This window comes from Channa argus, chromosome 16, assembly GCF_033026475.1.
Source record: "Channa argus isolate prfri chromosome 16, Channa argus male v1.0, whole genome shotgun sequence".
NCBI lineage: Eukaryota > Metazoa > Chordata > Actinopteri > Anabantiformes > Channidae > Channa > Channa argus.
In genome coordinates this window covers 11,690,989-11,716,189 of record NC_090212.1, presented here as the reverse complement: position 1 = coordinate 11,716,189, position 25,201 = coordinate 11,690,989, and the positions used below count along the sequence as shown (strand labels likewise).

The 25,201-nt window shown below is 40.9% G+C and overlaps 3 protein-coding genes across 3 annotated transcripts in view; 2 read left to right on the top strand and 1 right to left on the bottom strand.

The window, feature by feature from the left end:
- Positions 1 to 1,883: 1,883 nt before the first annotated feature.
- Positions 1,884 to 5,552, bottom strand: cmpk2 (cytidine monophosphate (UMP-CMP) kinase 2, mitochondrial). The gene is made up of 5 exons (XM_067478729.1): positions 4,835 to 5,552; positions 4,451 to 4,565; positions 3,867 to 4,068; positions 3,442 to 3,675; positions 1,884 to 2,543 (listed from the first exon to the last, which is right to left on the bottom strand). Exons 1-5 carry the CDS (start codon positions 5,402 to 5,404, stop codon positions 2,423 to 2,425), a joined length of 1,242 nt encoding a protein of 413 aa, XP_067334830.1. The 5' UTR covers positions 5,405 to 5,552; the 3' UTR covers positions 1,884 to 2,422.
- Positions 5,553 to 5,642: 90 nt separating this feature from the next.
- Positions 5,643 to 8,034, top strand: rsad2 (radical S-adenosyl methionine domain containing 2). Its single transcript, XM_067478730.1, has 6 exons — positions 5,643 to 6,135; positions 6,218 to 6,379; positions 6,492 to 6,721; positions 6,807 to 6,956; positions 7,503 to 7,535; positions 7,650 to 8,034. Exons 1-6 carry the CDS (start codon positions 5,814 to 5,816, stop codon positions 7,812 to 7,814), a joined length of 1,062 nt encoding a protein of 353 aa, XP_067334831.1. The 5' UTR covers positions 5,643 to 5,813; the 3' UTR covers positions 7,815 to 8,034.
- A 1,252-nt stretch (positions 8,035 to 9,286) lies between these two features.
- rnf144aa (ring finger protein 144aa) overlaps positions 9,287 to 25,201 on the top strand; it is a 25,601-nt gene continuing 9,686 nt past the window's right edge. The window contains exons 1-2 of the mRNA XM_067478731.1: positions 9,287 to 9,863; positions 23,603 to 23,753. Of these exons, the coding sequence (XP_067334832.1) occupies positions 23,619 to 23,753 (135 nt within the window). The 5' untranslated portion in view covers positions 9,287 to 9,863; positions 23,603 to 23,618. The remainder of the gene's footprint in view (positions 9,864 to 23,602; positions 23,754 to 25,201) is intronic.

Below are 25,201 nucleotides of genomic sequence, written 5' to 3'. Positions count from 1 at the left end.
AGGAGTGTAGTGCAAAGTGGCCCCATACTGTGTGAGGTGTGCATGTGTGTGCTTGTGCCTGTGTAGTGTAGGCGTACAGTATATTTGTGTGTGTGTGTGTGTGTGTGTGTGTGTGTGTGTGTATGCTCCTGCAGGTCTCAGGCAGATTTTATTTTCTCTTAAATGTGACTTGGACTTTTATCTTATAACTTCAGCAGTGAGGTCACAGACTGGAAGCAACATTGCATTAGTTATTAACGTTTTCCTCAAGCCACAGTTGAGCTTTGAACAGAGGCATTTAGTGTGTAAATGTGGGAGTTGTTGTTACTGTTAAGACCTCTGAGTGTGTTCTGGCCATCTGACAAAAACAACTGAAAAAATCCCTTACGTCTCAAAAGGGGGGAAAAAAACACTAATAGTAAATGTAAAGGGAATTATTTCAATGCATGTGTAATGTGCTATGATTATGGGTCATTAATGTCATGTTACAGCCGTGTTGAGGGGCAGTAATCGCGTGAAATCACCACTCATTTTTGTTGCCAAGAATAACAAAGCATAACAACATTTGACATGGAAATATGTCTGACACCACAGGCACACGCAGCTTTACATTCAGGTGTGATATATGGCCCAATGCCTAATTGCTTTGCTCTGCTACTTCATAAATTTTGGACTCTCCTGAGACAGAGGCTACTGTGTTAATGGCCATCAAAATTCCATACAGGTCTGCGCTTCATTCATTTTGTGTCATATAGAAAATCCACAGCATCACCAGGCAGCTGACTTAAAAATTCCCTGAACTCAGATACTTACCTAATGTAGGAATCCATACTCCATAAATATGATGACATCTTCTTTAAGATTCTGTTATTAGATGTAATGGTAACATCTGCATCCATTGCACCCCTTCACTCAGTAAAACATTACATTGCTGCAATTGCTAGTAGGAGTAATCCATGCATGCACTTATGTGGGGGAATATTGGAATGACACTGATATACAGCGCTCCATTAATTGCCATATGAATGGGGTCTGCAGTGGTTGGCGCTCTGCTGATGCATCACAGTAAAAGAGATGGGTCACTCTGTCTTCTCTGGGCTGCAGCTTTGCCAAGCTCATAATTACTAAACCTCCAATTAATCTTCCCATCATATAGGCCAAATAGACACTTCGTCCCTATATAAATGAGTTACAGTATATGCTATGCTTCTATTTACACAAGTGTGTTATCCGTGTATTTATACACGCATAACACACTTGTGTCTGTGCCCATGAAAACATTAAGTACAAACACCACTATACACTCAGTTGACAGTTTCTTGTATACACCAAGCTAAACAGGGTGCTGTTAAATACAACAGTCCCTTAATAAATTCTCCCGTCATAACCATTATAGTGTTCAGTGTTTAATACAACTCTTTTAAGAGATGTTTTCATTCAACTTTATGACCATTCTGGTGGCTGCAGTTGGAAAGTAGTGCATCATAGAGAAGTGTGTTTCGGTTACTTAGCCTAGCCTCACTGATAAGTAAGGTGGACAAAATAAGAGAAACGTCTTTCAGTAGCGCCTCCATGAAGGAGGATTTGTTGCACGACTGTCAGATCAGACTGTAATTTGTGTGTATGTTCTCAGAGCACTGTACAGCTCTACTGAGAGCCACACAGATTATCGCTACAAATGGCATCAGTTTTTTCATTAACCCATGGTTGAACGTTAGGGAAAGGCCCTCGGCAGTGTCAGCGAAAGGTACATGTTTTTGAAAAACGCAAAACAATGTGTTCACTGTGAGTTTCTATGTAATCATCTGAGCCGGTCGGAACACAAACATGCTGACACTTACAGTTAACGTCTTCGAATGGCTTATGTAAGACATAATCACTCAAGAAGAAATCACAAACAGATGTTTAGTGTAATCTTCCTTTAATCTAAAACATCTTTTAAACAATTTAGAACTTTTTAAATCTGCAATTAAACTGGATCGTGTAGTTGCATTAAAGTTTATTCTTTCGCATATATTTTAGGAATTATGCAATAAAATTACACATGTATATAACTGACTAGTTGTATAAATGTTTCCATCCATTGTCTCATTGTCAGTCTAAATACATGTGCTTGTCAATAAGTGCAGCTACTCTGTTTCTGACAGCTACACTGATTTGTGAAAGGTCACAACAGCGGTTAAATTCAAACTTCTTCTTGACAATACTAATCTGTGCATGAATGTATGTGTGTCCACATGAATATGTATTTCTGAGTGTAGCATGTGGTTTTGGCCCTTAGCCATTCAACCTTTACTCATTCTGCATAAAAAAATCTCTCACTGCAATCTGGCCACGAGGGCTCCTGCTATCACATTAGCAACACCTTACTGACACCCAGTGTTAAATGGCGGTACTACATCCAGTGGGTGCTGCGCTGCCCGCAGAGGAGATAGAGAACTGTTTACAAGTGGCATTTTTCCCTAATTAAAAGCAGCACTTGTTGAAGCACTTGGTCTGCAGGAGGACTAGCATCGACAGTGACGCAAGCTGGCCCATGGATCCTCTGGTAAGCCTTCTCCACTCTGAAGGCAAACACACACACACACAAACAGACTAATCAACAATAGCAGAAGCACTTAAATCAAAGTACTGTAGAATGCACCTGACATTTGATATCTGACATCAGTTTTCAGGATATGTTTGAGTATTGTGTTCATATGGTGCTGATCAGTGAGGACATTGATGAACGGTGCAACATCAGCTGCTTTCTGCATTGGACAGTAATTGATTGTTAAGTGTTTTATGGGTAGACTAAGACTGAGCTGCAATCCTAAACACACCCACAGTATATGTTTAGATCCATATTTATGTTGCAGTATCTGCCTACTATACAGTAAAGTGTTGGTTTATGTTTGTGGATTTTGGATAACAGAAAAGTATTTTTTTTTAAATCTCCCATATCAAGAAATTGTTTAAGGGTTCAATAATTTCTTACGTGTTTTTTATAGTTTGGCCTTACAGCTGTGAGCTGTAACAGATTCAATTTTGTCGGGCAGGAAAGTAAGAGCCTAGAGCTTAAATTTATGGTTTAGCTGTTTTTCGTCAATGCTTTTTTATTTTTGGTTTGCGTTGCCTTTTTCACTGGATGCAGGAAATCAGATGATAACAGCTAGCACAAAAAAGTGAGCGATCTGGTGATGTTTAAACTGGATTACTTGCATTAAAAACAGTCAAACTGCACATAAGCACTGACATTTCTTCATTTGCTTTAGGAAAACTAATGTTTTTATTGAAACTACAAGGCTATTGGCCTATTAGTGGAGCGCCTGAAAATGAATTAATAACTAATACAAATGTTGAAGTTAATAACTTAACTCAGTAATCATGAGTTACAACCCTGCACAGTATTTAGATGGTTAATCTTAAGCTTGTTGAAATGTCTGCATCCAAATGAAATATAATATAATCTAAATATCTCACCTGAGTCTGAAAAGTTGGTTGTGATCCAGCTCTTGCTCCTCTTCAGTTTTTCCTTGACCTCTGTTACGCAGCCTCCTCTTCCTCTCCTCGGGGTCCAGAGTGAGTAAGACCACGAGGCTTGGCTTGAGGAGGTCGCTGGGCCAATGATATACCTCCGAACTCTCGGCTGGAAGGTTGCACGGTGAGCCGCTCACCGCTGTGGCGATGGCGTAAGCTGCTGTGCTGTGCCAGAATCTGGGGACAGATAGGAGGTGGTGGATTCAAAGGTCACTGATGTGTGATCAAATGTGCAGCGTCTTAGGCAGACTAGGAGATTTATGACTAGATCTATTGTCCCGTGTACCCTTCGCAACTTCTTTCAAAAGAAAAAAAGGTCACAAACTACAGAAACTCCACTCCACCTGCAACAACTCAGCTGTCATTACCTGTCAACGATGACAGGTGCCTTCATGCCCTCCTGGCTTATTTGTTCCGCTGTGATGTAGTTCCCCAGAGCGTAGAAGGCCCTGCGGATGAGGGGTGGTTCCTGATCAAAGCGGGCCCTCCAGGGGGACAGGCACTGGGGAGGGGATCGCAGTAGAACGGCCCCTAAAGTATCCCGCAGAGACTCTGTAAGAGTGGTCTTACCTGTGATGGGGAAAAGCAGTGGGAGGAACAGTTACCCCTCTGAGGAGACCTAAGAGACACAAAGACTGGCCAATTTATTTTATTTTTTATTTTTTATTTTTTTATAGCGTTAAAGGTAGAATCTCCTTTTCACTTTTAAATGTCATGATTTATGGATGTAAGTCTTCCATCCTACCGACATGGATGAGGTTTGCAGCGTTTTAAATGAGCAGTGAACCATTTTCACAGTGATGTAACTAATGTGAGGTCATGCCACGTGATATTACATTAGGCAAAGCTCACTGGCAGATAATGACTTTAGCAGAGAGCAACCAGCCATCACTTTAGTTATGTATCTATACATCACAACTGATCATATATGTAATAAGATAGTGACATTAACCTGTGGCATCCAGGCCCTCTATTACAATAACCGGGAAGTCTGGTTTTCTTCTAGATTCCACGCAGCTGGGTAGCAGCTCCAGTACAGATGTTGCCTCTGGGATGATGTCACCACACTGCAGAACAGACAAAATCAGTTTGCTGCTGTGAGAGAAGACAGGGGCGAGTCGTAGCCGGTGACGTGCAGAACACGCACTACTACGAGCCACGGGGAACAACAATAGAGGAAAGTCTCAAGTGCTTTGGGCCATTTACAAGCCGCTGCTATGCCATATTCTACCACATGAGGGCGCAGGTCTGCAGAATCTTTCATATTTTTGCACCATTGTAAGTAAAACTATGTAACTAAACATGACTGTGCACCTCATAATCAGATTATAGGAACCTTTTTCAGGACTTCGTACGCCTCCTCAAACCTGTAGAAAACATCAGAGTTGACGATGTTCAGAGTAGATGGGTGATACTGTGGCGCTGCTGAGGGCACCACATAGTACTTCCTTGGCATTTCTGTCCCGGTGCGTGGCCACAGATACTGAGTCCAAAAGTTTTCACGTTGTAAGTACGAGCACACAAGCACTGGGTCGTGTTGAATTAAACCTCGCAGGAGTCGCTCTGTTAGGGAGGCGCTCTCAGAATTGGCCTTTAAAAAATAGCCCTTGATGAGAGAATCTTTGGTGTGTGGCAGGAAACAGGACATGGGACATAAAACACACTCGGGATGCAAATCTCTCGACAATTTGTCTTTGAGCTCCGCGTAAAACTTGGCTCCTCTGACCCGGTCGCTGTTGCACACAAGGAGGGAATAACAGGTGCCGTCAAGTGCATCTCTGAACAGCCGTGGCACTTCTCCACGGGGCTTTTCCTGAATTCCAAAATAAAGGGGCGCTCCGTCAAGCTCCACTGAAAAAACACGAGAGGACCATTGGGGAAGAAGGGACATGGTGCGTCGTGCCATAGTCCAAGCGTTGTGATCAGTTTCTAGTCTGGACAGATGATACCCAATGGAAAGTATTACATAAACTGAAGGGGAAACGAAAGTAAAAAGCCGAAACGAAACTCAACCCGTAATAAAAGTCAAAGTCTTGCTGGCGATTCTCTGTGACCTACTTCTGTCTGGTGCTCACCTGCCGTAATATATGGCACCTGTTGTGAGAACGACGCATTTACGCATAGCCTGCTGTAAATACAGTGAGTCATTGTAACGCCTTGGGTGTAACCATGTATTCACCCACTCGCCAAGCGCACAGCTGAGTTTCGTTGTTTGTAAACAGAAACTCAGTAGCACATCAGCTGACCGACCGTGCATTTCTCTATTTAAGGTGCGATGTGCGTGGTGCGGACACAGCAGATGTAATAGAGCTGAAATGATGTTTTTCTCCAATGAGCACTCGTCTCCGAAGCTGCTGCAGCTCTGTCTCGACACTCTGCATCGCATTTTTTGCTTCTTTTCAAGTGTTTGTTTTTGGACACTGCGAAGACTCTGGGCAACGGAAGGATCCCACGTTTCACCTGTTGACAGAAAACTGGAAGAACGGCAAATCCAGTCTACGACTCCAGCAAGCGTCAACTACCATTTTACGCGCAAGTGCAATTATAAATGTGGATTTTGCTTCCACACTGCAAAAACATCCTTCGTACTGCCTCTAGATGAAGCCAAGAGGGGCCTGAAACTTCTGAAGGCATCGGGTAAGTGAATGAGCTGTTTTCTCTTCTACATCCGGTGTCACGTTCATTACATGGAGCTGATGTGATCTATGTTTTTTGTTAGGCATGGAAAAGATCAACTTCTCCGGAGGAGAACCGTTCCTGCATGACAGGGGGGAGTTTCTGGGGAAATTAGTTCAGTTCTGTAAACTGGACCTCCAGCTCCCAAGCGTCAGCATCGTAAGCAATGGAAGCATGATCAAAGAAAATTGGTTCCAGAAGTATGGTAAGATCCAAAACCTTTTCACACAAATTTGTTACTGAATTCTTTGTGTTATTACAAACTAGTTGGCCGCATATATAAAGGTTATGGCATTTTCTGTCTCACCTTCTGTCAGGTGACTATCTGGACATCTTGGCCATCTCTTGTGACAGTTTCGATGAAACAACCAACCAGCTGATTGGCAGAACTCAGGGCAGGAAGAGCCACGTTGACAACCTCTTCAAGATCCGCAACTGGTGCCAGCAGTATAAAGTGGCATTCAAAATCAACTCGGTCATCAACACCTTCAACGTTGATGAAGACATGAGGGAGCAAATCACCGAGCTTAACCCAGTCCGGTGGAAGGTGAAGGCAGGAAGAGAGGGTGCATTTGTGTGTACACATGTGAGTCCTCCTGCTCATCCTCTGTATGCTCTGTCTGTATTTTCAGGTATTCCAGTGTCTGCTGATTAATGGGGAGAACGCAGGTGAGGCAGCTCTGAGAGAGGCTGAGAGGTTCGTGATCAGCGACCAGCAGTTTGAGGAGTTTCTGGACAGACACAGCAGCGTTTCCTGCCTCGTTCCCGAGTCCAACGAGAAGGTATGAGATTAGGAATAGTGGCAGACGCAAAGAGCAACTTAATCCCCTTCTCTTACATGATCATAACTCTCATATTGAAACACTTTGACTGACAATTAATACCTAAAAAAAAAACAAGTTTAATTTTTTGAAAATAGTCTTATTTGCCTGGGGCTTCCTGTCGGATATCACCACTCTACTGCCCATTTCTCTGAGTTAATAACACAGTCGTATTATTAGGTTAGTCAACATTTTTGACAATACTGCTTGTAGTTAAAAGCATCACCTTTTAATCACAATGTAACTATCACACAGTGGACATCAGTGAGATCAAATTCTGTCAAAGCATTCTGATAGAGTAAGCAAGAATTGAAAAGGTGTGTTACATATTTTGCAATCCAAACCACTCCTTTATTCAGCTGTGAAGGACACTGATCAGGAAATGAAAGTCCTCGCAGCCACGTTCATTGACCCAACCAGATGTGACCAGCTCTTCATCAGTAATGAAACTTATAGGACTTAGAGGTCTGTGTTTTTTTCAATTTGTGGTCTTGTTTGGTTTTACAGATGAGGAACTCCTATCTAATCCTGGATGAATATGTAAGTACCTACATGGTTCACTTGACAAATCTAGCCTTCATTTATCTATTAGTGTGACCACATTATTAAAAATGCATTTGCATTGTTTATGTAAACTATTTCCTCATTTTTCAGATGCGTTTCTTGGACTGTCGAGAGGGAAGGAAGGACCCGTCCAAGTCCATCCTTGACGTTGGTGTGAAGGAAGCCATTTGCTTCAGTGGTTTTGATGAGAAGATGTTTCTTAAGAGAGGAGGAAAATATGTGTGGAGCAAAGCTGACATGAAGCTTGAATGGTAAAATTGTATTACTGAAGTTACATTTTCCAAAGATCATTTCTGAAGTATTAATATTTTTTCAATATTTATGTCCTTTACTTTTATAATGAGCAGCTTGTGATTGTTGTTAAACATGTGAGAAGTATTGTATTGTAAGCAGTCGCCAGAAAATATTAAAAATCAGAAACACTGTTTACTAGTACTAGAAATATAACGCAATAAATTTATTTTACATTAAACAATACTTGTTAAGGTGTATTTTTATGATTACATAGATACATGTATAAACTCTGAAAACACATTCAAGTACATATTCTGCAACATGGCCACTTAAAGGTCAGTCTAAAGGTTATGGCATATTATTGAGTGCTGGAATACATACGAATGGGAAAAATACATCATTATATAAAAGCCTTTTAGTTAAACAACTCTAATGTAATTGAAATGTGCTGTATAACACATCATGTCACTATTGTTGGGCATTGTCTGTTCAGGCTGGGCATTTTAATCCTCACTAAGCAGACTTGTCTAGCCTTTTACTCTTACTGTTGGGGACAGGCCTCTACTTGCTGCTGTTGTAGTAACCCGTAGTAAACAAATCCAAAGGCAATGGTGTCCTTTTACTTTACCTTCTGTTGTCAATGAGATTCATGTGGCAGTGCACATGGCGAGCTCTGTAGCAGTATGTTGATTGTCTCCATCTTGGACACTATAAACACCTGGGACAATGATGGGATTGAGTTCAGGACTTTAGCATTTTATTTCTGCACATACAGTATAAGGTTTCACTTCTGAGCAATCATGATGTTGTTTGTTCATGTCAATAAACTTATAGTGAAACTAAACTGAAACTAAATTTGCTTGTGACTCTGCAGACTGGGGTTCAGGAGAGCATACACTCTTTTAAGATTAGATAATAAAACAACGTGTCCTCAAATTCCCCATTAAAACCTTTTCTGATCTGGTTGTACTTCTCTGTGCAAATAGTTTAGTTTGGAGTTTGTCTTGCTCATGTGTTCAGATAACAGAAGATTTTGGAATCTAGTACAATACACCGCATTCTCTGTACATTTTAGATGGTGTGGGTGCCAACAGCTACACTTCTTGTAGTTTTTGGCCATAATTTAAAAACTTTTTTTTTCCAAAATAGGCTTTTTGCAATTTCAACTTGCCTATTAAAACATGAGGTATACATATTTCCTCAATATTTTTTTATTGAAAAGTAGCAGTAGTAGAATAAAGTAGTAGAATAAATTCAACAGACATTTGTGCTTGAAGAACATCTTTAAACGCCCCCACGTATGTCCAACATCTCAGCACTCAGACTGTTTATTCCAAGTAACACTATCTGCAAAGTACTTGCATGCTATTCCTACACCACTAGGGGGTCGTGCACACGCTTGCAATTTAGAGGTGAGTGCAGTACTTCGCCAGCAGGAGGCGCTGTGGTCTGTGAAAAGGTGACAGGCGCTGCTCTCTCTCCTCTAAGCGGCAGAGCAGCAGACGGAAGCCTCTCACGCACTAATGGCGTCTCTCCCGTGCAAAGCAGCTGATTTCCTACCGAGCACGGCAGCAGGAACCACGGAGAGCTAAACGCACCACCTCCGGTTCTCGCATCAAGACAGACGGTTGCTTTTCGTGGGCTTTGTGTAACAGGCTGACGGCTGGACGCTGCGCACTCCTCAGTGACCGAGTGTAGACTGCTGGTGTATGAACAGTTCCACTGTCAAGCAAAGCCCACAGGAGAGAGGGGGAGTCAGTCAGCTGCAGCCTGTGCTTCCCTCCGCTGTGTTTATCTGTCTGCAGTGTTTTCTTGTTTGTCGATGGTTGTTGGTGTTTCTACCAGGGCCGGATCTGAAGCGCTGCAGGCGGCCGTAGCGCTTCAAATGTTTCCATCCTGTCGCTGTAAAGGCGCACAGTAAATATGGGCATCACCCCGTCAGAGATATCCTCCTCCTCCTCCTCCACCTCCGCCTGACTGGCCACCTCTTCGTTAATCCAATTCAGGAGATCATCTTTTCAACCTTTCCTGAGGTTACACCACCAAGACGGCGTTGTCTCAGAAGGCGAGGTAAGTCTTTGTTGCTCTTCCCCATGTAGCACAGTGGGAGCTGAGGGAGCCCATGCTCTCAGTCTCACCTGTAATCTGCTGTCAGTTATTTTCGCCATTTGCTCGTTTTCACCTCAAGTGATTGTGTACTTGCCTCACAGCCAGCTCAGTGTTAGCGAGTAACTTGTCTAACTGGGAAAGCCTTTATTATTCTAGAGTAGACAGATGTAGATGTACAAATCACTGCTTTTATAATGACCAGTAAGGTTTACAGGATCTGTGTGATCACTGTTTGTTACACTTTATTATCGGGTTTGCTGCAACTGGTGTTGCCCATGGCCTTGGATCATAGTTGTTATCCACACATCTCATATTGGAGCAGAACATGTTCAGAGTGGATGGCTCCACTGAGCTCTGAAAGGTCACTCTGTGCCCTGCTATTTCCATTTTAAGCAGCAGGTCCCCCCCTCAGGGTGCAGTCAGATTAATAGACATATGAAACCAGGCTACTAGACAAACAGAGCACTCCTACAGTCAGGGCCAAGGCTCTGAGGGGTGTGTGTGTGTATGGTACATGAAATGAATTTCTAGCATCTATTATTAGTAAACATCTTTCTTATTTTTCACAAAGCTCGGTCGTGAGGATTGGAGACAGTGTCTATGTCTTTTACACAAAATGTGGCCATGATAAATGATCCTGAAAAGATGTTATGTCCAATAATGTCAATCTGTGATTGGATTGTGGACTCAACAATGGAGACGCATAAAGGGTCCATCCTTTCATAGAAATCATAAGCCGTGGCTTTTAAAATGTCTCAATTGGTGCGATTGATTTTCTCTCCAGTTGCATGCTTTTAGCCGTACTACAGGTCCGAAGCATTTATTGGGGGGGAAAAAGCTCCCGCGCTCTGTCTGTAGTACAGACATGAACACACATGAACACAAATGTTTCACAAGGTCTTTCACAGACCTTCAGGAGATGTAGTGAAGCACTTTTTCCCATTCCTGTCAGAAAGAGCCTGTTCCCACGGGGCAATAAGTGCATCAAGTCACCACCCGCAGCTACGGATTTGTTTAAAACAAGTGAGTGATGGTATGTACAAATCGGTAACAGATTTCTCAGTGAAAAAGAGCAGTCAGTCCGCTCCCAGAGGCAAATGGAGACGACTGAGAAGGAATTAGGTTTTAGTTGCTTTGGAAACTATTGTAATGAATAATACAGATGGTATACACAGTAAACCAAACAACATACTTAGAATTCCAAATTATTAAAAATCTAAAACTGAGAACTTCAATACATGGGTATCTACACCCTTAAATCTGAACTTTGTAGATTTGGCAGTAGATACATCTTTGAGTCTTCTTGGGTAAATCTCACCAAGCTTCTCACAGCTGGACTCATTCTTCTTGGCAGAGCCTCGCAATCTCCATCCGATTGGACGGAAAGTGTGTTTGAACCGCCATCTTCAGGTCTCTGAAGATAATGAGCAGGGCCTGGTGTGTGCCACACATGGAGCTTGGACTTCTGCACAATTAGTTTAATTTTCTGTCATTATATCTGCAAATCTTTGTCCTCGTGCTTCTTTAAAGAGGGTGGTCTGTGCTCTTCATCTAACTACACATAAAAGTCTGATGGTCGTTGATGGACCTCTGAAGCTCTGTTAAAGTGGTTGTTGGGTTCCTGCTAAGCTCTCAGGCTGAAGAACTTCTTGTTACTTAGTTTGGCTGTAAACCCAACTCTGGGAAAAAGTTCTGGTGGTGAAGCCATTATTGAAGCCAACGCACATGGAAGCATACAAAGGCGTACACATACCAAGAGCACTTTGTATAGACAAAGAGCAGCTTTGAGGGTTTTAATTGATGTTAGCTGTAAACTGCACTCGCAGTACTCGGTGGTAAGAAAAAAAAAAATCTCCTCTGTTTGGGACAAGACTGTCGTTATGGTGACGATAATAATCAGGCAGTTTAGTAAACCTTTAACTGGTAATGATATTTTGATTGTCCCAGAAAATCCGTGATCCCTAGGATTTGTTTTACATTGACTCAGCTTTGAACTGGGCCTGCAAGATTTTTTTTTTAAACTGGCGAAACATTACACAGATGAAAATAATACAGGGAGGGGGGGAAAATACTGTTGCTTTGTCAGCTATAAACTGTAAATATCTTTGGAACTTGATTTGTAGAGAGTCAATTTTTATTCTTGTATAATCCAAAAGTTTGTCTGGGGAAGAAAAAAAGGAATTGCTTTATTTATTTATTTTCTTTTTTAAAGCACAATTAATTTCCATGTCCTGAAAAGACTCCATCTGTCAGAAAAACTCTGTTGAGCTCTAGATAAAACAGCAGAACTTAAAGTTACAGAGATTTCAGACTGTGGATTTCAGAAATGCAAAACCAATTAGGTTTAAATACAGTTGACCAATAATTAAATCTCAACTACTGTCACTTTGTTTAAAATGGTTTCACTAAATTTAGTACAGTGGAGCCAGATAATACCAATCTGTTCTCAAAAGAGACTTGGCTGTTCCAGATGTTCAGTACTTTTACTGCTGTGTGCTTTTGCTAAGGCACACTTTTCTCCTTGTAACACATCTGGAAAAGTCTTAATACCATTTCAGCAAGATGTTAGGAATGAGTGACCAGTGTAGTGCTGAGCTTGAAGGGCCTTAGCAAATTTAAGTAAAGATGAGGGCCAATCTTTTGAATTTACTTCAGCTGTCAGTGTTGACCTGTTAACGTCCACATCAACCACGAAGCCGCTCTGCTCAAATGCTCTTAAACTTGTATCACCAGGAGCTGCTGTCACAATTTTTATTTTATTTGCACATTTGCTGTGGGCCTTTTAAGGCATCTGGCACAAAGGAGCTAATGATGCTTGGGAACGTCTGCAGTCAACAGTGCAAGATTTTGAATAAATAGCTACAGAACAATTTGTTCAAATTAGCTCTTTGTGTTCTGCCTTGTGTCCAGCTGGTCAGAGCTGTGGGATGATGATGATGAGGGTGGAGATAAGGATTTCACGTGAGCTGTGCATCTTCTAGAAGATCACTTTGCAATTTAAGCCGTTCTCTCAGGCTCCATTCACTCAGACAAGCAGGGCTCATAAACAGAGACACTGTTGTGTATTAAATGCAGCACAGGTTCTTTTCTGCTGACCGTCTAACACTGACAGGATTTATCATTTTAGGAATGCGTAAATTGCAGCGAGCCCTTGGGATTGAGGAGTAGGGTTTTTGCCTCAGAGCTTACAGTTGTGCAACTCTCACTCTTCGTATAGACGTAGTGACTGCCTAATGAGAGACACAGCTAGAATGATTTTAAGACCGCTCTCACTGCAAACCTGGATCCAGATTTAGTTCTGTGGTAAAACTTACTGCAGATCCTGCAAAAAACAGCCCAGCTATTGCTGATGTAACATGATTATGTCAAGGCATTTGCAGTCCAGCTATATCTGCAGCTATGGAGTTTTTACCGAAGCAAGAACAGCTTTCAAATTGTTTGTAAAGTTCAGATTTTGCTGTCTATCCCACACATTCACACAGCATGAGCTTCTTTTCAAAGTTACTAATTTGGAACAAAGTCAGGGAGAAATATTCTGTGGGAGGAGACTGTAGTTTTTCCACCCACAGTAGCATCAACAGACTATAGTCCAAATAAAAATCATGTTTCTTGTTCATTAAAGGGGTACCACTCACATTCACAGCTCCACTGGGAATAAGCCAAACCTTTGCTCCTTACTATGTCTGTCTCTATTACTGTTGCTCTCCACCTACACTTGGAAACTGCAGAATACAACACGTTCATACTTGTATTCTGCTGAGACTCGGAAATGTTGGAAATTACTAAGTGAAGTAGAAATCGATGAGTCAGGAGGTAGGCTAGGATCTGGGTGTGCCAGTGGTGAGCCAACCTGGCATGGTAAAAAGAACAAGTAAGTGCCACAGATGGCAAAAATAAATGAACGGAACTTCACGTTTAGGAAAGATCTGCTTGCATCACAGCACATCATGCCATGTTCTTTGGGCATATGCTCAAAACAAATCTAAACTTATTGCTGCCACTTTTACTAACTGAGCCACAATTTGATTCAGACCTCAGCTATTGTTTGTTTTTAATCGCAGAACTAAGCATTAATTGGGTTGCGGTTCCTTCCACCAGAACCAGGGCCTCTTGCTGTGTTGCAATTTCAGTTTTGGAACTATTATGCCACATTTTAAACCATTATTATAAATAAGAGATTTAAAATGATAACGTTTTCTTTAAAAATCATCTGATGTCCAAGAGATGCTGAAAACTTCCTCAGTCTTGTTTTGTAGACCTGTATTTGATAACTAGTCACAATTCGTGCTCGTGATATAAACTGGGTGCCGCCACTGGTGGCTTCACAATGTTTGGTCATTTGAATGCTGTCAGTTATTAGCAGTAGGACACCTGGCTTCCATTAGCACTTATTGCAATACAGCTTTGTTAGAGAGAGTCAACAGTGAGCGTTGACACTGTTGATGTAGTATTGTGCAGGCATGCATTGATTTCCTGTCATTCCTACAGGAAGGAAATTGAAACCCAATGGGAAATGGCGTATTTCACCACAACCAATTAAACCAACTGTGGAAACTGTGAAATATAAATTTTGAATGTGGCTACATAGAAGGGCTATTTTAGAAAAGAGCGCAGACCATAAATAATCAAGTTATAATTGTATGAAAATCTTAAGGATTAGAGCTTAAAGTGGTGTGAAAATGATCAGCTTGGTTTTTTGTGCGTTTCTGAGCTGTAATAACTTTAAATAGATGACACCAGTGCAAAGCAGTTCAATAGTTTGCTAGCTGTTTTAGTGTCTTATAGATAATGAAGTGACTTGAAAATAACCCTAATCCATCCATAATTCTGATAACAATGTGCCTCCTTGTTCATCTTCGGGCTGATATTGCTGTAGTATAATCCACTTAGTCTCAGCTGACGGTGAATGGCTCAGTCATGGTGGCTCCACAACACATATTCTCACACATTTGTTTTAAAATTTGAAATCGAATGGGGGTTTGTGCATTTGTATGTATCAAATTGAATGCACCGACATAGAATAGAATCTTTAAAAGAGCCACCAGCTATCAAAACCCATGCAGTGTAATGAAAAAAATCTCAGTACTCCTCATAGCCTCCCTCTTAAATTAATTGTAATTTCTTTTTGTCACTCTTTTTGGTATGTAAAGTCACGTAGAGACTGAAGCGTTTCCTCACTTTTAGTGGGTTTAAATCCTTTGTGTATTTGCAGAAAACTCAACAACAGGACATCAGCCCATTTCCTAAGGTAGTTTTTAGCGTCCACTTTTTCCCTCTCCTGCAAAGGGAGAAAGAGACTGGCTTTTATTCAGGTAAAGACGTTAAGAGCTGGAGGGCAGAACAGAAAGAAATGTCCCCTTCGCACAGCCCATTCCAGGCAGGTTTGCTTCACCAACACACCGCCCCATTATTCTGTATAAAAGGTCCCATACCAGCTTGCAGAGGTCAGAGGTGACCCTTGTTTGAAGCTGCCCCTAGGGTGCTGGGGTTGAAGGGATGTGAAGGTCTGATGACATTTTATTGTAACCAAGGACTTTAGTGCTTTACCTGGGAGACCCCTGCCTATACTGCAGAAGAAGCCACATTTATATGACATGATACACAGTCAAGCAAGGTCAACATGACGTTACATTTGGCTTTGTTTGAGACATGAGACAGCTTTAGGGCGGCGTTGTTTTTTTGTTTTTTTCTGAGTTTAGTGCAAACAAAGAAGGATCATGAAGAAACACTAGCTAAACACTATAAAGAGGCCTAAAATGTGCTGTGTGTGTGGGCCATCCTTCACTGAAAGATAATATGTTTTAGTGTCTTTACCCTAAAGAGACTGCAAGGCAGAGGAAAGTGGGTGCATGAGATCCTGGTATGACACTGACCCTTTTGTTTTGTCTGCGTTGCCCTAACTCAGCGATTACTGAAATTGCTTGTGAATTGTTTGGCCCAGTGCTGGCGACAGTGCTAACCTAACTTACTGATTAGGCCCTGAGTGCCTCTCTGTTGGAGTGTCTCTCTCCTCCTGTGACCAAGAAAACTCTTATTGTCCAAAGAAGTGACAGCACTCCTCACCATGCAGCCTATGCAATAGTCTCAACAAAATCTTTTCTGAAAAAGCATAAACCTGTGCATACGACTGCATTTAAGTGTTTCAATAGCCGTTACTTGTGAAGTGACGTCATATTCTGTTTTTCTTCTTTTTAGCCTATTGCAGATCTTGCCTGCTTAGTTTGTCTAGCCTCTGTATCAGCAGTACGGCAGAGTGTGTACATGACTGATAAAGCACATCGTCTCTGAGAATCTATATGAAAGTGCATACATTACCAATGAAGATACCACACCCACTAATGTAGCATATCTACGCCAACACACTGTTTAAATCACCTCCACCCATGTTTCTCTGTGTGTGCTTTTCACATGGATGTGATGTGTGTAGGTTTATGTACCTTTTTTTTTTTTTAAAATCAGTAATTTAATTTACCAAACTAACAGGTATTGTCTGTAGACCTCTATTGCCATGAAAACACCACATGAAGGAGTCGTACTTCTATATGCACTAAACATGAAACTGGGTATTAGCTAGTCTCAGCCTGTGATACTTATAAAAGCTGGATAAACATGCTGTGCTGCAAAGTTCATTTCATATGTCCTAACCAGGTTATCTTGGTCGAATTAAAGTAGATAAAATAAGCAAGTGTTTCATGGGCTACAATGCATTTGAATTGTAAGCTTTTACTTTAAAGGATAAAACTCAATTGTTTTGTTTCAGAAATACTGCCAGAAGTGTGCACCATCTTACATCACAGCCTGTAAATACATCTCTTGTGTGTTGGTTTTTAGATGACACTCTCAAGTGGGCGTGTCCTCCATTTGTTTGCTGTTCGGATGATAATTGGGGTTTATATGCAAATAACTGACCATTTAGTAAATCTATTCTGACACCATTAATTGCGTCCAAGTTTCACTGCAGTAGTTTCTCACAAATTTTAATTTTGATGGATAAGGAATTTTGATTTAGTTGTACTTCAAAGATAAATCAAAAGTAACAAAAAAATACAAAAACTAGCAGAAACTAATCTGATTATTCAATTCACTTTAATCTGGTTGTAGAGTGTATGTAAGCATAAAGACTAAAGATGTAGAGCAGTGAGTAACAAAAGATGCCAGCAAAGTCGACCCTTTGCTCGGGCTCTCTGCATCTGTCAATAGGCATCGGCTCAGTGTGGCACGCCTGTCATCTTTGTTTAGCTTCTGAGACACTAACGTGAGCCAAGATGGCTTTTTGAAAAGGGGAGCAAGCCTTCTCTTGCTGTTCAGAGTGTTGTTTTAGGTACTTGTTGAACTTGCAAGATGTGCCTTCTTTTGCCACTGTTTCAAAACAGGCCATTCTTCTGGCTGTTTTATCTTATTTTCTATGTTCTGTGTTATTCTTTGTGCTTTACAGAATTGCATGTTGTCACTTGCTCAGTGTCTGGTCATGTTGCCGCTTTGAACAATAAGACTCTGTGAACAAGAATTGCCTCCGTCTCCAGCTCTGTGCATGTTTTCACCAATATGTCATCAGATCTGAGGGTGTTTACGTCCTTGTGAAATCACAAATACTTGGTGTGTTATTTGCTGTCTCGACCCCTCCAGGTGCTGAAGAGCTTTTCGGAGTGTGAAAATTAAGGGATTTGGGAGGAAAATACTAAAAGATGGGCTACTATCAATTAGAGAAGAGTTTAGAGACTCGAAAGCAGATCATTGCCGCTGTGAGATGACCCGTCAGGCAACCATAAACATTGCTTAAGCTTAGTTTTTTTTTTTTTACTTGAAGAGAACAAACACATCTCATGAATATTAAAACTCAGTCATTAAGTAATAAAACCTCAGATGGTTTTTCTAATGGTCCAGTGGAAGGAGGCTTATATTGGTGTGAAAAAGGTTCTTTACAGCTTCACACTTGTTGTGTTCCATCCCATCATCTTACTGATTTGACTTTTTTACTTCAGTTCACTCTTTGTTTGTGTGACCACTGATGCTTTCTTTCTCATCTTCCTTACTCTTTCTTTTTTGATCCATTTCACTCATCAGTTCTGCTTTGCTTCTGTCATGTCTGTGAGGGCAACTTTCTGGTTTCTACACTGTATGGCATTACCTCTGCTGAAAGACAATTTTTAAATGTAATAAAGCATATTCATTACAGTTTTAAATGGTAGCAACTTTTAAACACCAAAAAGTCTAAACTGACTGAAGATTAGCATTGCTTTGGCCACTGCACTGCAGGCCCTATATGTTGCAAACACTGTGAATCCAGGAGAGTATACACTCAACCTGAGGCTGCTATAGACTTCTTTGTCCTAGTGTTTTATGGTTATTTGCCTTTGTTACATCAGAATAAATAAATGTAGCATTACTCAGAACAGATATTACTAAACCATCCCTCGGCCTTCTCTGTGTGGTTGTCACCATCTGTATATTCTTTTGACAAAGAATATTTTGCTCACGTTGCGTCAGACAAATGGCAAGAGACCAAGTAGACATAAGACTATGTTTGTTTTTGATTTTCTGTTTTTTTTTTTTTTTTGCCCTACATAACAAGGCATGACCACTGTCACATGACCACTTGGAGACCACAGCTTGCCAAAATACATCTTGATTGTGTAAGTCCTCAGGGCATGGAAAACCTGGGCCTACCACTACTCTTGATTTCCCTCATAGTGGTCCCCCCTTCATGCCAAGGACAGATGGCCACTGTCCCCAACCTTTCACATTCAACTAGTGAGCTGTTCAGAGTCCCTTTGTGTGTGCTTTGGGTCATGAGTGTGTGGATAATTTAATTCATTACTCTCGAGTCAAGGGATGAATTTGTGCACTAGATGTTTTGTTTTTGTTTAGAAAAGGTGACACCTGTAAATATTTAATATTTATGTGGCATCGCATGTTGGTTGCCATTCTCCAGATGGCCATTGAAATAAAAAAAAATTTGTGTGTGTGTCTACATGCAAGACTGAGCATACCCAGGCTTTATTCTCACTTCACTGCAGTGCTCAGTGTAAAATGTGTAGGATTTATAGTTAAGGGGTGTGCTCTGTGCGTCATCTGACAGCATGCAGCCTGATCAGGTGCTTCTCAGAATGCAGATTTTTTTGGAAGAGACTAAAGCTTGGGTCTCTTCTTTTTCAAAAATAATAGTGTTGGAGTCACATGTTCTAATTGCCAACCATGCTCACATTATTTATTTATAATATTTGTACATGCTGTATCATGGAGTGAACACAACAGTCTGGAGAACATAATGTAGCAAACATACACAATATAATCAAAGTATAAACTGGCTATAATTTCTCAGTCCTAAATTTCAGCTGGAATGCCCCCTGAGGTCAAATTCCTAACTTGAAAAGTTGTACAAACCTTAAAACAAAAGGCTGCTCCACACATCAACAGTGTGAAAGCTCTTGAAATAGACTGTTTTTTAGCACTTTTGTCTTATTTCCGTCTTATTAAAAGTCCAACTTCTGTCTGTGGACATGACCTGTTCAAAAGCTTACATGTGGATGTGTTTGTGTGTTTTCTCTAAGGTTTGTCCTGATTTCACAACAAGGTGACGACAACATGTATTTGCAGGCTGTATGTTGAAATTGGCACATTGCCACTTTCTTTTCCACTTGTCTTTTTTACATTTCCCTGCAGCGGTGGACACAGGATATGACATAAATAAAACCTAAAGGTCTCATTATTTGGCCATGAGAGAGCAGGGCTGGGCTCTTAGAGACGGAAATGCAGGAAGGAACATGAGACGGGAGGAGCAGAGGGCAATTAAAAAAAAATTCTTTATATTTGCACTTTTAGGTTTCTGCTTTGTGAACATACACTACAGTTAGTATTTCAGTTATATTAGCGGTGTGAGTCCTGAAAGACTCTGAAAACCAAGGAAATGAGTGCCAAACAGAAATAATGTAAACTGGAGGTGAGATTAGGTTTTGCTCATAAGGCCAGACGTAACAAAATTGGTCTGTGCCAGCTCGTATCATATCGTGCTTCTCACTACAGAAGTTTTGCTTCAGCAAATAATTAAACAAGTGCCTAACATCTATTGGCTTGTCCCAAGACTTCAGGTATAATATTAATATCATGTCTCTGTTTCTAGCTGAATCGAGTGCAGCCTGCAGTTTTCACCCTTCATTGCACCCAACTTGTCTGAGTGGTTGACGGCAGATACTTAAATCCTCCGCACAACATATTTTTGGATATCCAAAGAATATTGAATTGTCTGGCCTGCCCCCACTCCCAGAACAGTTAGCAGCTTTCACAGCAGCCACAGTTGAGTGAGCATTAATAGTTTTATTTAATGAGTTAGTAAAAAAAAATTATAATTAGACAGGTAAAAGCTTTTACCCAAGTTAAATTTGAAAGCTTCAAGATAGTTTTCCCCCTCCTTAACACCTCAGGAATGTTAAAAATGACAAACAAACTTCAGAATGTGGCATGAGGCGTCCTGTCATAACACGTGATCTCACTTCCCATCTCTGTCAGAGTGTATTTAGCTAAGAATTTGCATATTATGGTATTTCTTTTTATATTTTAATTTAAACATTAGGGAGCAGCCTTCGCCTAAAAGTATAGGTCCCACTTGTATCAAAACCCTGAAATTTAGGGCTAATGCTTATAATAGTTTTTAATGGTGATTGTGTGGTATTTAAAATATCTTTTACAAAATAGCCAGAAAAGTTTTCAGTCTCAACAATTTCCCAGTGTCCCATCCTTAGTTATTTTTTTTTGCCCAAAAGAGTCTACATTTAAGACAAATCCCATAAATTCTGACATACAAAAGATGGACCCATGAGTGGTCGAAGGCACCGTGATAGCTTGACGTTGTCTGACAGGGAAAATGTAGTGGTTGTTGCCGGCTTTTTACAGTACAAGTACAACTTGCAGTAACCTACACTTTACTCATCAATGGCGTGTGTTAACAAGTAAGTTCTTAGCACTACTCTGTGCAATATGAAGTGTGTCTTGGAAAAAAAGCATTTCATCCATAAATTTACATAACACAACCAGCCTGTGCCTGGGCTTGAATTATGGTGCCAGTTAACATTGACCTCATTGGTCTGATTTTATTTTGTTTAATTTTTTTCCCCAAAAAACTACTTTTTAAGATTAAAATTTATTGTGTATGACTAAACATGGCTTCAGTTACTGTATGTGTGTTTTCCAAAGTCTGTGTTGGTCTAAATGGCTGTATCAATGTATGTTAAAACTACAAAAACTATATGTACTATAGATTCAGGAAAAGCTTTTAATGGATGATATCATAGAGTTCCTCTTACATCTAGCCCCCACCCCCCAGAGTTCTCCTCAATTGCTCTTCCATGACCATTTTCACCTTGTTATGTAATGGGTTGTTAATGCCTGTGTGTTTGTCTCTTGGACATGATTTATGCATGAATGGTGCTGGAGCCATTTAAGCTATGAGGGGAGTCCCTTCAGACTGATGATAGACACAGGGTGACCAATCAGAATGGATGTTTAACTTATGATTCACACTTGATTTTTAGTTCTTTAACCTGACCTTTTCCCACATAGGCTCTAATAGGCTGTATTAGAAATGAGAGTTTAGGAGGCCCACGTGCACAGTTCTATTGCCTTGAATATATTGTATAAGTATATATGAGTGTTTCGTTGTCATAATGTAGTTAAGATTGCAACAGAATGATTGCACTGCATTGTTTTTTTTTTTTTTATCAGCCTTCTCCCCTCATTTATCGATCTTTACAAAACGATTTCATTTGTCCACATTGATCCAGTCTGTTAGTATTTGCACAGCCAATATAAAGTCTGGGTGGAGAGAGGCAGATTCCAATGTTAAAGCAAACATTTATTAGAAACTCCTGCTGTTACTTTTAACTTTTTTTTGTTTTTGCCATGGGGCCAGTGGAATTCCGCAGTCCTCCACTGGAGGACTTTCAGGCCTCCAGTGGAGGACTGCGGTCATTCAAGTTATCAACTGTGAGACTGCAACAGAGTCAGTGTTTTGATAATGCTAGTGCTTGTGAATGAGTTTCAACTTCCAACCTCGTTTGAATGCGGACACATACTATAACTACTGCCTATTAATAATGAGCAGTAGTTATGGTAATCAATGTGCTTTCATTACTTCAGTCGTCTATTGTGCATTATTTTGACAAGGAACGCCCCTTCCCGCACACTTGCCAGAGGGTGTTAGTATTTCTTTGACACAGTCTTGATACCAAGGATGGCCTTAAGGCTTTTGTATATGGGTTCAGCACGTACATAAAAGAGCTTCCACACCCCTCTGTGCTTTCTAGTCACTCTAATAGATGGTGGACAGGTGGATGAAGGCCTGGCAGTTTGAGTGAGTCAAAAGGTGCATCAAATGTTTTTATATGCCCTTTCTTTTATCTCACTTTGCATTCACATGTTTACACTCACTGCAATTTTATTTATCCGTGCTTGTAGTTTGACAGGACAGCAGCATCTAATCACCTACAGATTTCCAAAAAAGCCGAGCATCTGTCCCATAATACACATCCACATATCTTCACTGAAGTCTCCTTTGGGATTTCTCATCTTTCCTCTTTCCTTGCACCACTGAGGTGCATTAAGAAAACAGAGGCATCCTTGGTGATGGCAGGTTAATACTATTATCTATTAAGTAGAAGCAATGGAAATAAATGAATGAATAACGAGGGTAGAGACTTTTCTCTTTCTTGACGCATCACCTAGAACAAAGGCTACAGCCCATCACATGACTCCCAGGTTTCTGGTATCTTCTAATGTGGGTGTCTTTACCTAGAATGCTAATGGTTTGAATGGTGCATTCAACAGTTTTCCTCCTCCTTTAAAGACTGAATGTATTAAGAGGGGCGGTGTTAATGATATTACATCTCTGCTAAGCCAGAACTTTGTAGGCTGTCTGTCTCATTTTGTGGGTAGCATGTAAGGGAGACAGTCCATGGAGCAATCATGTGAACTCAACCCCTCTCCTGCTCTTCTTCTGTTTGTGTGAACAGGCAGCTGCATGTTGAAGCAGACTGCTCTGTGACCAGTGAACACAAACTGCAATCTCTCTCCGTCACTGCTCCTTTGCCAAGGTTCTCTCTCTCCAATCCAGGCCCCCTCCACCTCCAAAAATCTCCTTCATTTGGTTGCTAAGCAGCAAAGGGAGAGCTTGACAGTGTTGACGTTGTGTGCGCGGGACTACTTCCTGTAAACAGCCAAGTGGGTGCTCCTTGCTCTCAGCTACAGAAGGAAGGGGAGAATGGCCTAAAATAACCCTTCCTGACTCACAAAAAGAGATGAGACAGTGAGAGAAACTTTCAGTTTCCGGAGCATCCGAATTGTATTTTCTTCCAGTAGGCATAAGGCTTGAAATAGAAATGAACACAACTAATAAAAAGCATTCAGGCAGAGGGCTGGTGTCTTTCTACATACAGCTGGTCTCTTTGTTTTTTGGCACATTCACTGGACACAACTCACAGTACATTTTCAGTCCATGCTCATACCATCATAATTATGGTTTCACAATTAAAACATCCCATCTTGGAATTATTTTTTTAAAAATACATTCAAATAAACCTGAGTCACCTGTATTTTCACTCTAAGAGTTTCTTTTATCATCAGCAGGACTGTTACATTTAGTGTCTGATTCTTTTTGCTATATTAACTGTAGCTTTCACTGACTTTCTTCTTGCTCTTCTTTCTTTTAGCTCAGTGGCGGTGAAGATGACCACAGCACGGTACCGTCCCACGTGGGAGCTGGCCGTGGACCCCTTGGTCTCATGTAAGCTGTGCCTTGGAGAGTTCCCTCTAGAGCAGATGACAACCATCACACAGTGCCAATGTGTCTTCTGTACACTGGTGAGGACACTCCAGCTGCTTATCTGTTCAAGTTGTCAACAGAACAATGACTGAGAGGTGGCATGTCTGTGGCCAGCACATTTCTGTAGTTGATGGGTTTTTTTTTATAGCTCCAGTACAACGAACATTTTGATGGATTCTTATCTCAGCACAGCAGAGAGTCTCTGTGTCTCTGTAGCTGGTGTCTGTTAGTACTCAAAGCAGAGTCCTGCAAAGACCTGTGACTCGACCCGTGCACAAAGCATAAGCTAAATTTTGTTAAATACATACACCAATTAGCCACAGTATTCACACCACCTGGTGATGTGGTAGACAGGGTTCAGCATTGACACTTGACTGGTCTGCAGCCACACAGCGTCATACACAACAAGCTCTGACACCTGTTGTTCAGCATTATATTTTTGTCCCGCTGGCCCACGTCCACCACATCATTAAAACCACCAGCTGGTGTTCCTGTTGTGACTGATCGGTGCAGTCACTCACTTAAAAACTCATCCAGGTGGTAGCTGCTTATTAGCAGGATTGCAGAATGACTTGTACGAAACACTCATGCAATGAGTGTTTTATGCGGGGGACCCAACGCAGTTCCGGACTCTGACTCAAAGTGTGTTTGAGGGTAAAGACTGTTGTACAAGCACATGTAGACCGAGTGACATTGTACAGCAGCATACTTTCATTCTCCCACTTATTTTTTTTTACATTTTAAACCACTTTTTCTTTTGTCAGATGCATCTTTTACCTACACACTTACTGTAGGCAAATATAATTAACAGATGGGAATCAGTATTAAGCAAACATTGGACAAAAAAAAACCCCATCATTGAAATCATCGATAATTTCTGAACAGTTTACTAATCTCGCATGTCTTCTCTGCAACAATGCACATGCGTGAAAAGGCCAAGGCAGGACAACAGCAATAGCAACTGGCTGTGTGATCTTAGCCAAGAGAAGAGGAAACAATGCCCAAGCATAAAAATAGAAGACACTTCCTGTAACACAGCCTGAGTGGCAGCAGTGATTACCAAATTACAGTTTATATAAAGGTCATTTACAATGTAAATACAAAGAATTACTTTTATAACTAAGCTCACCATCTACAGTGGAAAATATCTGGCTTTCAACTGCTAAATGATAATTGCTTTCCCCACAAGCCACTAACTTATAATTTTGCTTGTCCAGTCTGTCCAGTCCTGGACATCTAGGGTTGAGTCTGTTTATATTCAGTTCAGCTGAATGCACATTTGAAGTTACAGGCTGGAAAAAAAAGGAATCATTTATTTTCTCCTCTTGTTTGTTCAAAAATATCCATTAGTGCCGTTTCAGGTCTTCACTTAACTCTGTCAGCGTCACAATGTAATGTCACGTACTGTATTCAACAGACTGTGTGATCTTGAGAAACTTCTTGCCTGTTTTTGTTGACCAACTTTTCTAGTTCAGTAGGTAGTCGG